The following is a 19,081-nucleotide window of genomic DNA, read 5'->3' as shown; positions in this document are numbered from 1 at the left end:
TTTAAAGCCCTGGCTAATACTTATTGCGTCACATGATGAACTAATCCTTTTAACAGAATTTCAGCAAGTCATTTTTAGTTTATTGTCAAAACTTCTCAACGTTACAATGTGTAAACATTGGAGCATGTCGAAAAAGTTTCTTGAATCATGGAATGGATGTGTGTACAACAATTGAAATACTAAATTTACATTTCTCTAAAAACAGTATGTAACCTAATGAAAACCTAAATCCTAAGAGCTATGTTAGTGTTAAGTGCAGATGTAGTTTAGATGACTTGCAAATTGCTTTGTAATTTGATTTTCTTTCCTTTTCCATATCCTACAGTCTCTTCGATCTACCAATTGTTCTCTTCGATCTACCAATTTGTTCTGTATTTAGTGTTTGCCTTGAAGCAGAAGATCTCGATTCTCTTCGGCAAATTTCTTCGCCAATCATCAGATCCCTTACCTTATCAAAAGTTAGTTTTGACTCTTCGACACTTACTCCTGTCATTGCGCGGACCCAACTGTCTGTTATTGCGCGGACACAACTGTCTGGCAGAGACGATAGTAAAATAAGGCCAAGAATCTCGTCATCGAATTTGACATCAACCATGTTCAGTTGCACATTAATCATGTTGAACTCGTTCAAATATTGTTGAACGGGCGTTCTCTCTAACATTCTCAAATCAAACAATCGCCTTATCAGATGTACCTTATTTGATGTGGATGGTCTCTGATACATCTCTTCCAAGATCTTCATGACCTCCTTCGTCGACCTTGCTGTAATCGTGTGATATGCCACATCCTTGGACAACAACAAACGAATTGCGCTCATAGCTTTTCTGTCCAACAACTCCCACTCTTCTTGTTCCATCTTTTTGGGTTTAGATTTTAAGGGTTGATACAAATCTTTGTCATACAGGTAATCCTCAATTTGCATCTTCCAAAAGATAAAGTCAGATCCATCAAACTTCTTGACAACGGTCTCCACGTTGATACTCATCTTGATTTCTCTCCCTCGAGCCATACTCGTCAAGCTAGAGATTTCAATAGTATAACTTTTGGATACTGATTACAATGTGAGAACCCTAATCCTAGTCAACATAGGAAACATACCCTAAGGAAATACTAATATTTTAAGGAAACAAATCATAATTAGAGTAGGAAATATATATTATGCCTAAAATACAGAAAATCATAAATCTACATACTCGTGTGATTCATATGCATATCTATATAGTGTGGACTGTGGTTCATGTACATATCTATATGTCATTATTTGTCTCGGGTGAAAGTAAAAGAGCATAAATGTTTTAGGTGAAATTAAAAGAAATTTAAGAATTCGTGCATTTGCTTTGAAAAATTAGTGGCACAAAAATGCATGCTAATAAGTTGGTACAAAGTCACATGCAACCGAATATATGATTGTTGATGAAAGATGAGTCATCACATATGGTGCTGATTCAGCCATTTTGGTACCTGTTTTTTTGGTTCATTTCACTTCCACAACTTTTACCAGATTTAGATTCTGCAAACTTATATATGTCTCGGTTGATGAGTATATATATGATGCATAAAATATTGGCTAATACAAATAAAAGTCAAATTTTATTGATTAAAGATACTAACTAACTCATGAAAACGTCTAACCCAATGATGAATACATTGATTCAATATTAATGAATACCCAGAAAAGATAAAGAAAAAACCCTATTTTTTCATATAAAAATAGTAACTGCAAAATCATAGTGAAAACTCCTATATATATACACTAACTAAAGCAAACAGTCACTCAAGTAAACTGAAACAACACACAAAAATGAATAATGATCATATACTCCCACCATCCCTCATAATTTGTCACCATTTGATTTGACACAAATTTTAAGAAATATAGTGTGTCAAAAAAGTTACTGGCTTATGGACTTTTATATATTAGTTTTATAATAAAAGGTGAGCGTGAATGAGTTAGTGGAATGTGAGATCCACTACCAAAAATGGTAAGAGTGAAAGATGACAAATATTTAGGGACGGATGAAAATAAAAATAAAAATAAATGATAAATTTTTAGGGATGGGGATATCACTCGATATAAGCTTTAATTCAAATTTATATAGATCACGATTTGATTTTAAACCTGTGTGCTCATTCAACAGAAATAGCTTTGCTCCCCCATACACTTATTTATAAAAACAATGGTAGAAACAACCAACATTAGAAGGGAAATAAACTTCATCAATATGCATAATCAGCAGAAACGATATTTCAAAATGGGAAATCAATGTCCCCACTACTCAAGAGATTTTTTTTTCTTGGTATATTTGATTTAATGCAAGAAAAGAAAATTTGCCAAAACTATTCATGAAACTTCGGATAACATTTTTTGTCGATATTTATAAAAAGATAAATGATTAGGAAACCAAGAACAGGCATCTTCTTGCCTAAAAATTTGATCCTACTTAAAATTTTATATAGGAGTATTTTTGTTGAAATTTTCTAGTAAATTTTGATTGTTTTCAAATTAATAAACAAAAATTATATTAGTCTTACATTAGATGCATATTTATTTCAGAATAAATTGTGTTATATAATCTATTTATGATTAAAGCTATTTAAATATTGATTAAAACTAAGGCGTTGTCATGCCTTATTGATTACATAGTACTATACACTATCAAATATTGATTATAACTATTCATTTTAATTTTTGCTATTTAATAATTTTTATAATTAAAAAAATTTATTGATATTTAAAAAATAAAATTTAAAATTTTGTAAAATTAAATCTAATATTGAAATTAAAAAAACAAATTCAGTGAAGGATAACAAAATGGAAGAAGAATGATAATTTTGAAATAATATCAAAGTTAGTACATAACTAAAATAATATCAGATTTAAAATGTTAAAAGTGTAAAAAGACCAAATTGCCCAAACCCCCCAAAATAATATCAAAGGGTATATTCGTACCAAAAAAAGCCAAAAGGACCAATTTCGAGATAAACCCTTAGTCCAGGGACTACTGGCGATATTTTTAAAGTCCAGGGACTATGGGCGAGATAAACCCATAGTCCAGGGACCATTTGTGTAGTTCACTCAAATGATGGAAAACGAAATCGAATATGTTGGGCCCACAGATGGGACCCGCATGCCAGTTTTCGCATGTTCATATGGGACCCAATTGACACGAGATAACTTATAAAGTATAAACATTTGTTTTTGGATGGTTAGGCTGAAAAACAAAAATTATGAGAGAGAATGTATAGTAGAATTGTCCTAAAAAGCACCAGCCTTATAACATTTTGTAACTAATACATAATGGACAGATTGAAAAACACCTTTGTGAGCCTATTTTATATGTCTAATACTCCATCCGTCCCGCTTTAGCAGTCTGATTGACTTTTCTGCCCTCTTTTTGTAAAAATAATAAAAAATAGTTAAAGTGGTGAAATGGTAAAGTAAGAGAGACAATAATATAGATAAGACTTTTCTCTATATTATTCTCTCTCTTAATTTACCATTTCTCCTCTTTAACTATTTTTTATCATTTTTACAAAAAGATGGTAGAAAAATCAATGGGACTGCTAAAGCGGGACGGGGGAGTATGTTTTTTTTTTTTTTTTAAAAATCTAGGATTGAGATCATTTGCTAATAGACATAAATTTTAAGCCTAACACAAACTTTCAGTTTAAGTGTTTTTAACATTACCGAAATTTCTTCGATGAATGGAAACTAGCACGGAGTTAATTGTCAGCAAGCAAAATAACCCATTTTTTTAATTAGAAAAATATTTTTCAACCCAAAACAACTGTAATTAATTATGAATGTTTGCAAATTAGACACAATTTATATTGATTTTATTAATTCAAAAAACCTATTAGAAATTTAGAACTGACTACTTTGAATAATAATTTATAGGAAAAAGGATTTAGCATCGGTTTGTTTTATAGTACGTACCTCTTCTTAGTTCTAATTTTGTTGGGTAGATTTTAATAATAATAGTGTCTAATTTCTATCATTCTTAAAAAAACGTGAACTGGTTTACAATTTACAAATCTTATTTCAAAGTATTGCTTAACCTATACCCATGCAGGAAAATTTCGTCGCAACTTTATTCATTGAGGCCTAGTTTAGTATAGTTGAGTTGGGATTTTATATATGACTAGTGTCACACCCGATGATGATGCATAGATTGATTTAATTTCATCACAATAAATTTATATTTTGAATTAGTCACTTAAAATCAGGTACAATTTTATCTAAGAATTAAAAATCACAAATATATAAAATAATTTAAATGTACACCTCCAAAACATAAAATTAAACAACTTTAGAAATGAACTAAGCGAATACACATATTTATAATATGTATTATTATGTGGAAGTTGCATTATTTGTAAACTTATTCAAAGCATCCAATAACCATTTACTTATCTCTACCACAGACAAAACAACCATCACAATTTTATGTTGAATAAATGGACTACTATATATGCATATGGTTTTCATATAGCGATATACTCTCCAATGTCCCATTAACACGAATGTTAGCATGAAAACGATTTAAATAGGTTTCTTTGACTAACCGCTTTAACAACTTTTCAAGGGAGCAAATCTTCTTTCTATGTTCACTAACGTGTACAGATGTAACAAAATGGGGACAAAATTTAAGTACAAATGCAAATTCATCAAGTTATATGGATTTTTCAAGTGTGATACGCGTATATTTTGTCGCATTATAGATATTTCTAATGGTATGTCAATAATTTTTGTAATGGATGGACATGGACCTAAGAAAAAACATCAATTTTTGTTGTTAATTTGTTGTGGAGTTACTTGTATCAATTGAATTTACCTGCCGCCTAGTCCCCATTTTCTTATGCCCGAATATTTGATTTAATAAAAAAGAAAGAAAATCAATTGATTGTTAAATACTCAAATCTTCAAAATCAATCATTAATTATTATAATTGAGCGCGGCTCAAGCAAATTACAATTGGATAATTGTTAACTACAATCACTGTGAATATTATATTACAAAGGAATTCGCATATATAGGAGTACTTTTTAGGTAATTAACAATTTTTTTTGTTTGAAATATTTTATGTGAACATTTAGATAAAAATTACTTTCTTAGGTAGGAACGGAATAATCAAATTTTATATGCGTCCCCATGGCCGTAATCAGAATTTGTGTGCCATTATTATAGTTCACATTATTTTCTAAGATCATTGATACATATGACATATCATCATAGTATTGCTAATTCAATGTCTCAAGATCCACCTTGATTTAGTCCATGAATGCAAAACTAAAATGAGACGGTTTTACTAAGAGTTGGCCTTAACAAGTACTAGTATGTAATCAAATATCAAAACATTGTAATTACATTAATATTTTTAATTTTTACATTAAAAATAGATTTTTTAAATCCAACTTATTGTGATCCTTGTCTCATTAAAAAAATATACTACCTTAGAGTTTAGTGTGATCCTTGTCTCATTTCAGTATTTAACTTTATTCTGGCAAGTGTCTCATTTTATGAATCCATATTAAAAATTGCGAAACTATCCATTTTACCTTTAATATGAAGCAATGGAGTACTATCTTTTAGTGGTATATTTATAATTCAATTTACTATGCAATAATTATGAATGATAGAAACAAAATTATCCATTTCTTATAAGCCGATACAGAGTATTCGTGGAGTGGGTAAGTAAGAAATTAATAAGCATAATAATTTGAAAGTCTAAGGTTATATAAGTTCAATCGACATTTAAAAACTTCTGTTACATTTTTACAAAATTCAGACATTTTAAATTTTAATTCATTTAAGTAAAATATTATACAGTGTGATTTTTTAAATTTGGCATAGTCCAAAGTTCATTGGCTTACCATTCGATTCTCCTGAGTTTAATGTAAAATCAAAATGTACTAGTGGACATGAGCAGCTTTAAATTTTTGGGTCAGCTGTCTCATCATTTGAGGTGCCTACAAATCAGCGCAGGGAATAATCACTAGGTCCGTCGATGGATACCCTTAGTAATTAAAAAAAAATAGTAGCTTTTCAATATTTTCCTATTTAAAATTGGAATTTTGATGTATACACGGTCCATATATTGTAGAGAACTTTCTAAAAATTTTGAATTTCACATCTGAATGTTGATAACTACTAAGTCATAAGCCTATAAATTTTGTATTAATTCTAAATTACAGCATATTAGCCCATAATATCATAGAACTTTTAAAAAGTTAGGTTTTCCCCGTGAACTTTCAACTTGGTAAATAATATATAACGAATTTTAAGTGCATTTGTTATTTCCTACCAGCGAAAAAATTCTGACTATAATAATGGAATGGAGAACAATTTTGGAAGGGGTGCTTAAAAAAAAACTATCCTCACAGATTGAAGAACTTGAAGCTCTTGAAGTTATTATCGAGAAATTACGAAAAAAAAATCCGTATCACGATATTATTTGCTAGAATTTTTTCGCCGGTGTGAAATAACAGACTCGAATAAAATTCGTGATATTATTTGTCAAGTTGAAAGTTTGTGGGAAAAACTCAACATTTTCAAAGTTCCATCATATTTATTAGGGGTCAATATCCCATATTAAAAATCAAGTATTTTTTTAATAAACAAATCATGTATTTTTATAAAAAACCAGAGTTGCTTAAAATTCACAATTTGAAAGTATAATATGTATACCTGTAGTTAATTAATTCATAAAAATAAGACTTTTCAATATTAATCAAAGAAAATTTAACTACTGACTGATATTCTGATTTCGAAGAAGTAAATTTAATTAAAAGACTGAAATAATTTTTGGGATCCACATGCAATGTGACAAATGTCCAGCGTTGTAAACAAAATCTCGTCCATATTCAAATATTTATTTTCTTTCTAAAATCATTCTAATTAAAAATAGTCGTTTTTGTGTAATTTCACCCCACCATCCCAACCAACAAAAGTGCTAAATCCGCACGTCATTTTCCAAAAGCCAGTCGGGCATTTCTCATTGGTTATCAAATATTAGTATTAAAAAATCGAATATAAATTAATGAAAAAGATGGCATGCAATTTGACAATTTGTTATTTCGAATTCGAATTTTGTTCATATTTTTCTAAAGGAAAAATAAAAAGAAAAGTGCGAAGAAATGCAATCATCTAATTTATCACGACAGTTGTTTATGGGGGCCATCAAATTTTCCTTACAAACAATTCGGTCTTCGTCATCTAGGACCTTCTTTTAAAATTTACCAGAAATGGTGTGTGTCATAACTCTACTCCCTCCGTCCCATAAAAGTTGAGACAAAACTTTTGGGCACGGAGGTTAAGAATTTATATTAAATAAATAAGAGAAATGAAAAAAAAGTAGGAAAGATAAGAAAGAGTAAAATAAATGATGGAATAAAAAAAGAGTGATTAGATGTTTTGTCTTTTCTTCAAAAAGGAAATGACTCAACTTTGTTGGGACGGACTAAAAAGGAATACGACTCAACTTTTATGGGACGGAGGGAGTATATTATTAGTATAAATTATGTTTACTCTTCTTCCTTTTCTTAGGTGAATTTTCTTTGATATTGGTATCAAATTACAATGTTAGATACTCTCATACTCCACATTTTGTTGTAGCTAAATTTCAAATTTAGATAGTTGTAATTAGCTATGCTATGCCTGATTTTATGTAAATAAATTGGTTTGAAAAAACTGGTGGGGTACAATTTTCAAAAGTAGAAAATGCATATTATTAAAAATAAATATAGTAATATAACAAAATTAGCACACGTACAAGGTGTGGGGAAGTATGTTTTTAAGTCATTATAATATTAATTGTGTTGTGGTCCATGCGGAATCATTTTTCATATCCGAAATTCTTGGATAAAGTAATGTTTGATATAGAGCGTTACAATATGTATTCAGAATTATTCCAAAAAAAATAAGAGCAAAAAAGTCCTTCAAAAATCAAAATAATCATCAAATCTTAATAGTAGTAGGATTATCTATCGTAAAAGTTCTCCATTTTCCAATAATCTCAAAATAATAATCAATATTTGTCATTCAAAAAAATAAAAACATTCAAATATATTATAGATAATAGAATATTAAAATATTGAAAATAGGAGCCAGAAAAGTGTATAAATAAGTGTTGGATATTTGGTAGCTTCCATAGGCTTGCCACTCATCCTTCATTCTTCTTGTTCACATTCACCACCTCCACCACCAAAAAGCAGACAATACCCATACAAATCCCCCACAACTATGGTTGGATCTTCACTTCCTTCTCACAATCTCACTCCCAGATCCATCAAGTTTCTATGTAGCTACGGCGGACGGATTCTCCCCCGTCACTCGGACGGAAAACTCCGTTATCACGGCGGCGAAACTCGCGTCCTCTCCGTTGATAGCTCTATTTCTTTTTCCGGTGAGCAATTTATTTAAATGCTTATAATTGGTGAATTTTCGGAAATTTGTTACACATAGCACATCTAGCATGAGTGTTTCAGATTTAGGGAAAATTCTAATAAGAATGAAATTACAGAGCTGTTGGTGAAGATGGGAGAGATGTGTGGATCATCGGTGAGTTTGAGGTGCCAATTGCCCGCGGAGGATCTGGACGCTTTGATATCGATAACCTCCGATGAGGATCTAACCAATCTCATCGAGGAATACGATCGGTCGTCGTCCTTGAAGATCAGAGCCTTCCTCTCCGCCCCCAAATCCACCAAAAAGGTGTCTCACTCTCCGCCTACCTCGGGTATGTACACCGGCGGCTGCCCGATCTCCGGCGGTCGGCAGTTCAAACGGATCTCATCAAAGCCGCCGGCGTATCCTATTATTGTGGGACAGAAAGTTAGCGGAAAAATTCCTCACCAATTCGTATATCAGTATGAGATTGGGCAGGGGAATGGTTGCCGCGTTGCTCGCCTCATTCACAACGGCAACCACTGGCAATAGCCGGAATTACAAAGCTATGGTAAAATTGTAAATGATGATGTATGATGCATACACAGTATATGACCCAGTCAAGCTCAAGGGGATCCTATTTTTACTCATCCCCAATCTTCTTGCCAATTCATGCAAATTTTATTCCCATTCGTTAGAAACCCAAATACTATGTCGCAACATCACAAATCTACCTATTCACACACACTTTAGATTCTCATATTCCACACTAATAATGTATTTTTGCAGCTATACGGTTTTGTATCGAAATAAACAATTAACCTACCCTACTTCAATAATATTATTTGATGATTTCTTTTCTATCATACCCATAAAAAAAGAATTTCCTAATTCAACGGATTTTTTTTTTCTTTCTTATAACATTGTATTGAGGGGACTGCCTTATTAGTCCCTAATGTTTGGGGTTGTGGCACAATAGATTACTAACAATAAATAATTATGAATGCTATTTTTTTTAGAGATGAATAGAGAAAATAGGTTATTTCATTGATGATTAATAAAATAATGATTTCTCCCTTTTAAAGCTAAGGATCCTGGGATTGATTTCTCCCAAAAAGGAGTTTATAGGTTGCTCTATCCAAAAGTTTTAAGTTAACATTCGGCCCAAAATAAAAGAAAGTAAAAACAATAAACCTAACAATCCAGACAAACTTTCAGCTATCGCGAGACGTAGTCTCCATATTTGTCTGGCCTCTTCGACACCTTCTTCGGCCGTGGACTCTTCGCAGGTGCGTTCGGTGTCTTCCCTTTCTGGCTGGTCATGTAAAAGTCCAGTTGGTCGGGTTCCTCCGGCTGTACTTGTGTGCTTGGAGTCGCCTGCGGCTCCAATTGTTGAGGTGAGCTGGGGCTTATGGTTTCTTCCGTATCATGCCGCAACCCCACGCGTTAGGGACTAATATGGTAGTTCACTCCATGATATTTGAGCCCTTGGAATACGGGTGCCTCTCTCAATCATTGTCATCAAATGTAATGCAACGACAAAATTTTTAATTGATGATATTGAAATTGGGAATCATGGCTAGCTATGATTGGTTGTTTGTAATATTAAGAAATTAGTAGGTGCAGCTGAAATTTGAGAGATATGAAACCACAGTTTGATTGGATTATTTGAGAGAGTCCATGCTGCAATTGAAATGAAATTGGAACTAATGGACGTGGCCACATTAAGGCACCAATAAATTCAAGTCATTGAAATTGAGAAGGAAATTCAGTGCTTGATGATATGTGTGTCATCAACCATGACGGCTGATTCGCACCGATTAATTACAGTACTTTACTATACAGTACTAACAAGGAATATTCTACATATACGACTATAATAATTTTCCTTTCCATGTAAGATAAGAGAATCTACATAAATAATCTAAATGACAAAATAATACTAATAACAAGATGAAAGAAGAAGAATAAGAGTGTCCACAGTGGGGTGGTCGTGGCCCTTGACCCGGAGTCGGCCTAGGCATGGCCCCTCACTACTGAGGCGAGGAGGAGTGTCGGCCCAGGGGGTGGACGAGAGAGAGCCGAGCTCTCGGCCAGGCCGAGGCTCTTGGGCGCATGCCGCGGCTCGCCACTGCAGGGGCCGAGAGCCGCGGCCCTCCCCTTTCCGATTTATTTATTTTTTCGAAAATTGTTTTATAAATATAATTCCTCCCATTTATTTACCATTCTCAATTCTAAATCCTAATTTCAATCTCTACCATTTTTAAACTCACTCAAAATGCAAGGTGGAGATGATTCTCCCGGCTATGAAGACTTGGGATTTGACATATAATTTTAATTCTAGTAATATTAAAATATAACAAAAAATGTATGAAAATAATTTTAATTGTAGAAATATAACAAAAATTGGTGGCCCAGAGGGCCACCATTGTGGTGGCCAAGTTTTGAGGGCAAGGGCCAAGTTTGTTGGGCATGCCCAAGAAATGGTGGCTTGGGCATGCTCAAAAGGGCCACCACTGTGGATAGAGCTGGGTCGATACGATATACCGTATCAAAAATTTTGTTCCGTTATCATATCAAAAATATCGATATGAAAGAATTTCATATCGTTATTATTTCGAAAGTTTCGGTATGAAAAAAAATTATACTGTTACCGTTTCAAATTTTCGCTCTGAACGGTATATCGATATTTCGTACGATATACCGAAATTTTATACCATTTCGAATACTTGTATACTGAAAAATATAATTTCAAAACTGAAAAATAAAACCAAAATTAATATAATTTTAACATAACAAAATAAATATTGTCCACATCTTCATAATTAAAAAATATATAATTAAGTTATATGGATATATTTATGATTTAAACTTTTAATCTTAAAAAAATAAATTATTATATTATTATTATTATTATTATTATTATTATTACGATTATTATTATTATTATTATCATCATCATCGGTATAAATGATATGTATCGATAATTCGATACATATTGATTTTCGATATATTTCGGTATACAGATAATATCGATATATATCATATATTTGAAACAAAACGATATATCGCGGCATAAGAAAATTCATATCGTTATCATACCGAAAACTTTCGTTACGGTATTGTATCGTACCGAAAATTTCGGTATACCGAAAATTCAATATTTTTTGATATTTTTCAATACGATACGATCGATATACCGTTTTTTCGATATATTTAGCTGACAAACACGGATTTTGCATGTTTTTAAGGGCTAGATTTGACTCGTGTTAAATGTCAATCATGCAAATTATGTTCTTAAATTGCATATGTTATACATTTGGTATTTTTGATATATTTGTTGATAAATGATAGAAAAAGATAGAAAAAGGTGCAAAAAGGCCAAGTGCAGCAGCCTCTGTTCGAGCTTATTCTGCCAGCGATTTTGAAGTCCAATCAGTGCTTAATGCATACCATTCTCTTCGTCTTTGAAACAGCTTTGCGTGGATATCTCGCACGTCTCAATCGGAGTTCTGTGGAGAAAGTTATGGCTATTCTACGAACATTGCGCAGTGCAGTCAAAACTGACGGGAATTTAGGCGGAAATTCACGGAAGAAAAGAAATTATTATTTTGTGAAGCCCAATCTCTCCTATTTCTTGAAGGCCACGAAATTATCAAAAAAATAAACCTTTTTCCAACCTCTAAATACCTCTAATCTAATTCATAATCTCCATCTCAGAGCCTCCAATCCTTCCTTCCCCCTCTACACATTCTTCCATTCCATCTTCCACGCATAATTCATTCATCTTCCATTGGAGCGGAGCTCTGCAGATCAGGCAAGAGAAGACGGAAGATTGAAGATTCAAAACCAAAAACTCCGTGTGTCTAGATAGTATGTGATGCTTAGTATATGATAGTAAGTTGCAATCTTATTCCCTGTGTTCGATATCCCGGTACTGACCTTTAGCTATACTAGATCTACCCTTTAGCTATACTAGATCTACCCTGTATGCTTGCGGGTATTTTTAGTGCTAATAAATAGTGCATCACCAGCCCTAACTGTGGACACTATAAATGATAAGTAGTGAATAACCGTAATTGTTTTTTTTTTTTTTTAAGATTTGACCATGACTTGGATGAGATATATACGATCATTAAATATCAATGCATCAAGATCACATTTTGGAGTCTTTAAACATATGCCATACTTATTGGTCGTAAAATAAATTTTAAAAAGCTTTAATTTTTTTTTTCTTCCCACTCTACTCCCCATTGAACAATGAAAACGAAATCAGTGAAAAGAAAGTGCAAATTGAGGATAAGGAAAAATTGTGTTAAAATGACTTATGGTTATCCTGTCCCACCCATGTGAATCCAATAGGAAGGAGAAAAATATAAAATTGTCCCTCATGAATCTATGTTAATTGTTATTGTCAGTTTTATTAGGTTCTTCTCAAGATATGCTTTTTTGTTGTTATACTAATTAATGATAAATTGAAGGATGAAGATTAATGAGTTTCATGATGGTTTTAATTGATACTTTTCTGTATTTGTTGAAAGCATAAATGGTTGTAATTTATGGATGTGTGTTTCATAAATGGTTTAACACGATGATAGCCCACAGTTGCATATGAGAAACTGTACAAAATTAGTTTTATTCCACACTTATTTGTGGATACTTTTAATTGAGTAGTTTGTTAAGTAATTTGTGCATATTATTATCCACTAAATAAGTTGATTTTGATCAAATTAAAAACAAAACAAAAAATTATTAAAGAGTGATGGATGCATGCATATGAAGTGAAATACAATAACAATATTCATAATTGGAAGCCGCCAAACAAATATGAATATCAACATCACCCAATTGAACTGAATGCGAAGTTGGATTAATCCTAATTGTCTTATCATTCAATTGATAAGGGATAATATGATTAATGCAGACATCTTTTGACATCTTCGGAAACAATAAGGTGAACATCATTTCTTTATTTCAAACTTTTAAATTTAAAGATATGAAAATTTTATACTCCAAGATCCTTATCATATCAATATAACAAGACAAAATTAGAATGGAAAAATAAAATGTTTGAATTTTTTCCTAGAAAGGAATCATACATTTCAGATCAGGGATAAGAAGCCACATGTTCAGAAACAAAGTTTCTGTTTAATTTCTATGTGAAAGATTAAAGGAGTTTTTGTTCTAGTGCTCATAAATCTTGTTTAAAGTTAATTTATTATGAGTGGTATTTTATTTGTTATAATGATGTGTGGTATGCCACTGGCATGAATACGACGAATATTATACTCTATGTTTAACTCTAGAGCTCTAGGATTTCCAATTCGGTTTTGTTTTGTTTTCTTTTTAAGAACTTTTAATTTGAAGTGAAAAAGAGAGTTAATGTTTATTAAATTATTTCCTGATAAGAAAAACCTTTATGAGTAATTAGGTGATGTGATCGAATAAACTTGATTACTGCACACTGCACAGAGGCATATGGTAGACTATGATGGGCACAAATTAGATATATATATATATATATATATATCTATATATATATATATATTTTTTTTTTCCTTTCTACTTTTCTATTTTTATGTGTTTTTAGTTTTTCATCTTTTTCTTCTTTTTTTTCCGGTGTCTTCAGTTTTTCCCTTTTTATAGATATATTTTTCTATAGAAAGTAGGCCTCTTAAATTGAGCTTCTAGAGTTGGGTATTGATGCCTACAAATTAGCGCGGGAAATAGTCACTGGGTCCGCCGGTGGATACCCTTGGTAATTATAAAAAAAAAGGTACTACTACTTCTTAGTCCGATAAAATTACAATCCGATTAGCCCTCACCAGATTAACCCGCAATCCGTTAGGGCCAGACTCCGAAAATCCGATAAAATTTCTATTGTTCTATTTATTTGACTCCTAATTTGTCATTTCATTGATTATTTTTATAACATAGATAACTACAAAAATAACCTTCTACTTATATTAAATATTCAAATTCACTAAAAAATATATAAATTTCTAAAGCATGCTTTAAATTTTCTCGAAATAAGTTTATATTTCATTTTGCACAAATCTCAAATATTAATATTTGATCATGTTTACGTTTGAATGTAAGCATATATCTCAAATTATCAAATTTATCATAATTAAATGTCATACATTTTATAGATTTAACTAATTTTCATCATTATTTATTGGATTGATCGCATGTTAATTTTATTGGTAGCAACCCGATTAACCCATTGGGCTATCCCGAAACCGAGCTTTTAGGGTTAGGGTTGAACTTTTATAACCCGGAAAAAATCACAACCCGATTAACCCATACCCGATTGACCTGGAACCCTACAGGGTTGGTCCGACACCCGCTGGGCTGACCTGATTGACATCTCTACTAGCAACACTTAATTATTTTTTTTCTCTACCTTTTTCTCACTTTACCAATTTTGCATTAAAACTCGTGTCGAATACAAATTGCATATTATTTAGTATGCAATTTAGAAACGGAGCGAGTAAAATGATATATGTTGTATGTATACTAACCAAATTATGCTACATCATTTATCACTTTTTAATTTTATATTATTTAGAAACGGAGCGAGTAAAATGATATATTGTATGTATACTAACCAAATTATGCTACACCATTTATCACTTTTTAATTTTATATAAAAAATATCTCTCTAAGTGTCTCACTTAGAGATATCAGTGCAACCCAAATTTATTCTTTACAAATGGACAGATCCGGGCCAATCTAGGCCCTGCACATCAATGGAATAAAAACATGCTTAGTGAGGACTTCTAGGTTGAAGTGAACTCCAATTGAGCTAATTTTGTGCTCATTGATGTCTAGACCAGAGCCACCTTATATAATTAGAAATTTTGTAATATGGAGTAATTAAGTACTCTCTCCGTCCCACGTTACTTGAGGCATTTCCTTTTCGTATGGTATTTAAGAAAGGTGTGTTTAGTGTGTTAAATAAAATAGATGAGTGACAAACTCATAGTTTAGGATGTTTAGGTGGGTGATTAGCACATGTTGTTGAATATTTTGAGCTATAAAGTCTAGGTTTCATCCACTTATTTACTATTTTTAGAGTTAACGAGTTTGTCAAAATTTTGAAGTGAAAACAGGTTGAAACGGGCAAAACGGAGCAAAACGGGCTGATTCTAGAGGCTTCGCCCGATCGGGCGTTTTGAAGAGAATTCTAGAGAGTTCACCCGCCCGGGCTTTTAGCATCCGACAAAAGTCCGATCGGACGTTTTGACTGACATCGCGATACTTCTAGAATGCCCGATCGGGCGTTTTTCATATTGCAAATCGCGTGGGTGTTTGCAGCAGATACCCATTTTTGCCCATTTTTCACTCCGAGTATAAAAGGGCACTCACACACTTTCGAACCCTAACTTTCCCCACTGCAAAATCAAGAGAGAAATCGAGAGATTCAAGAGGATTGAAGGCAAGGAGGCTTCCATCTTCAAGAGATTGAAGAAGAAGACTCCCCCAACATCAATTCCACCTTAGGGAGTTCTATTTTCCATTTTCCTCATGTTTCCCTTTTTTGCTTTTGTATTTTCTTTTGTTTTAGCTTCCACTATGAGTAACTAAGTTTCTATTAGGGATGTGGTGAAGTTTGTATGGAATCCATGGGTTAAACCTTCATTTGTGCTTTATCTATCTCATTTGTGTTGGTTATTGGGCTTTATTTATCTAATTGTTTAGATATATCTTGTTCTAATTGTTGACATTGAGAGATGCATGATTAGAATGGTTAGGTAATCAACAACTACGTGTGTTTTATGTGATAGAGAGATGCATAAGCTAGAGAGAGGACTTGGGTCCGTAGGTCTTAGGAGTCAATCTCAAATAGTATGGAGGAGACTCCTACATTAGAATTGATCTACGTGTTAGATGCACCCAAGATGGGGTCTAACCAATTATCCCGACTTTCCTAGCTACACATGAGACCCAATAGATGAGTATGATCCCTAGTGACACCAATAGATGAGCATGATCCCTAGTGACACCCGTGATCGATACCAACGGATCCATATCCCTACCTTTCCCAATTTGTGTGAAAACCATCCTTTTACTTTTTTTTCTTAGTTAATTGTCTTAATTTGCTTACTTGTTCTTTGTTCTTAGTTAAGAAAAACCAAAAACCCCCTCTTAGTAGTCTAGATAGTGTTTGACATTGCATCGTAGTACTTAAACCGACTTTTAGTCTTCGTGGATCGATAATTTTAATTTGCTTACTTAAACCGATACCGTAACGAATTTTTCGGTATACTGGAAATTTGGTAAAGTAGTTTTTGATACCGTTACCATACCGTATTTTCGGTATACCATACCACATTCCGGCCGTACTTTTGCGTTATACTGAACTGCGGTACGGCTTACCGTTATACCTGTTATACTGGAAAAAAAATCAATTATATCCAAAATATTCAAAAAAATAATTCTAGTGTTCAACTAATTGAAAAAGTAAAAAATAATTAAACTTCATCACAATCAAATCTTGTTCATACAATCATTCTTTTTAAATTTTAGTATAAATATAACATATATATGTATGCTTATACTTTATATACATAATAATCAATCGGTATACCGGTATACCATGGTTTACCGAAGCGTCGGTATGCCATAATATACCGGTATACCGCGGTATAGGAAATCTAATACCGTTATCGTACCAAATCTTTCGTTACAATATGATACCGTACAAAAAACTACGGTATACCGAAAAATCGATATTATCGGTATTTTTCCGATACGGTAAGTCTGGTATTCCGGTATTTCGGTATAATTCCCTACCCCTAGTCAGTAATATGGCTAGGGATATGGAGTTCTATGTTGTATGCACAACTCATCTGTAAATGAGATAAAGAAAGTAATTAATTAATTGACTTAAGATTAACCCACATCAGTACTAACAACAGTCTAGCTACTATTAGACATTCAAACCCCTATACATCGGCTTTGGTCATGTCGTGCATTAATACTAGTTTCAACTAAATCATCATGTATCACTCTCTGAATCTGCAATTTGGGATCGCTCCCTCCACTCTCTGAATCTGCAGTTTGGAATCTACTCACTTACTCCCTTACGCTCTAATCCAAAATGTCTAAACTACTAGATACGAGTGCAATGTTTGGGGTGCCCAAGATTTCTACCACCAACTTCAAGATTCCTACCATATTTTAAGTTGTTTCTGTTAAGAAGACGTCAAAGTCTATGGATAGGAAGACGGAGAGAAAGAAGTTCACTTGCCACGAGTGCAATTTTTTTTTTAATAGCGAGCATGAACTAAAAATGCACGTAGGAGTGAGACATACCGAGAAAGCCAAAGAGAAGAAACATGTGTTCTGCGGACAGTGCGGCAACTTGATTGATGAGGAGGACGACAAAAGGTACATTTTCCTTAGCCCTCACGTGAAAGGCTTTCCAAGAGTGATGGGTTGGACAAAGAAAATGGTTAAGGAAGAACTACGCGAGATTAATGATGAAGAGAAAGATAAGAAGATGAAGAAGGGCGGGTCAAATAAGGAGAAATAGATGAAGAAGGGCTGGTCAAAGAAGGAGAAATAGTTGTTTAGGGTGAACCTTTGATAGTAGTGAAGGATGTCTAGGTGGTTGTTTTTGAGTAGATGATGTATGGGTAAATCTTTGATAGGTGTTTGTTTTTAAGAGGGATGTATTAGGTTAAAACAAATTTAGTTCCTATTAACAAAAATAGATGAAATTATTATGTGGAAAAAAAAACTAAATCATCATGTATTTACATTTCCGATCAAAGTTTCGTCTTTATATTTAAATTTTAATTAGATAGTTAAAATAGCTTCCAATAATTTTTTTCATCCAATTATTTGAACCATTATATTTTTTATTTTCAATTTCGGTTTTCAATCAATAATCGTTGATCAATAACAAATTATTGTACACAAAAATATTTTTAAAAGGAAAAAACAAACTTAAAGCCTATCCACTTGTAAATACCCTAAAAGCCCAATACCAATCCCCTTATAAACCCTAACAAATGACTGAAGGCTAAGCTTGAAACCCCTAAACCTTTACCAGCCTATTTCACCGGTTGCTGCCATGGGTGTATCATTTCTTCCCGGCGAATATCTGCTAGAACCATAAAATCCTGGGAGGATTAAGTTAGTGATGGGATTGGCGGCGACACTGGCAACTGGGCTGGCCATTGGGGTGTTTGGTACAATGTTGTTTCGCCGTTGGGAGAAGAAAGAACCAAAGCTTGATTTCGTCGATTTAGTTGGTATATAATAGTATTTCTAGTGCATGCTTTATTTTGTAGAGTTTATGTAGAACTTATGCGTGCACTTGTTTTGTTGTTGTTGATGGTACTGTATAATTATCATTTCTCCCATCTGAAAATGACTGTTGGTATGAAATAGGATTTCTCTCTGGAAATGATGTGTTATGTTTACTACCGATTTTGTGTTATGTTTACTAAATATCTTTGTGGTGATTGCTTCATTTGAAAAGAATTTGCATGGATATAGGAGGTTCAAGAGATATAGCGGGATATAGGAGGAGGGTTTGATGGGACCTTACCGAAGACAAATACAATTAATTGAAAATTGTGGAATTGTGTGCCATTCAATAAATTGAAAATTGTGTTACTCCTAATTAAATTGGATATAAGTATTGTATGTCTTTAGATAAATTTAATTATGTGGTACTAG

General features: G+C 32.7%; 1 protein-coding gene across 1 annotated transcript; it reads left to right on the top strand.

Annotated features, from left to right (window-relative positions):
* The first annotated feature begins 8,155 nt into the window (after positions 1-8,155).
* LOC125204829 lies at positions 8,156-9,076 on the top strand. Its single transcript, XM_048103571.1, has 2 exons — positions 8,156-8,405; positions 8,523-9,076. Exons 1-2 carry the CDS (start codon positions 8,243-8,245, stop codon positions 8,936-8,938), a joined length of 579 nt encoding a protein of 192 aa, XP_047959528.1. The 5' UTR covers positions 8,156-8,242; the 3' UTR covers positions 8,939-9,076.
* The last annotated feature ends 10,005 nt before the right edge of the window (positions 9,077-19,081 follow it).

Source organism: Salvia hispanica, chromosome 2 (genome assembly GCF_023119035.1).
Source record: "Salvia hispanica cultivar TCC Black 2014 chromosome 2, UniMelb_Shisp_WGS_1.0, whole genome shotgun sequence".
In the NCBI taxonomy this organism is placed as follows: Eukaryota; Viridiplantae; Streptophyta; class Magnoliopsida; order Lamiales; family Lamiaceae; genus Salvia; species Salvia hispanica.
Note: the sequence above shows the minus strand (reverse complement) of the source record. Positions and strands in the feature narration are given on the sequence as shown.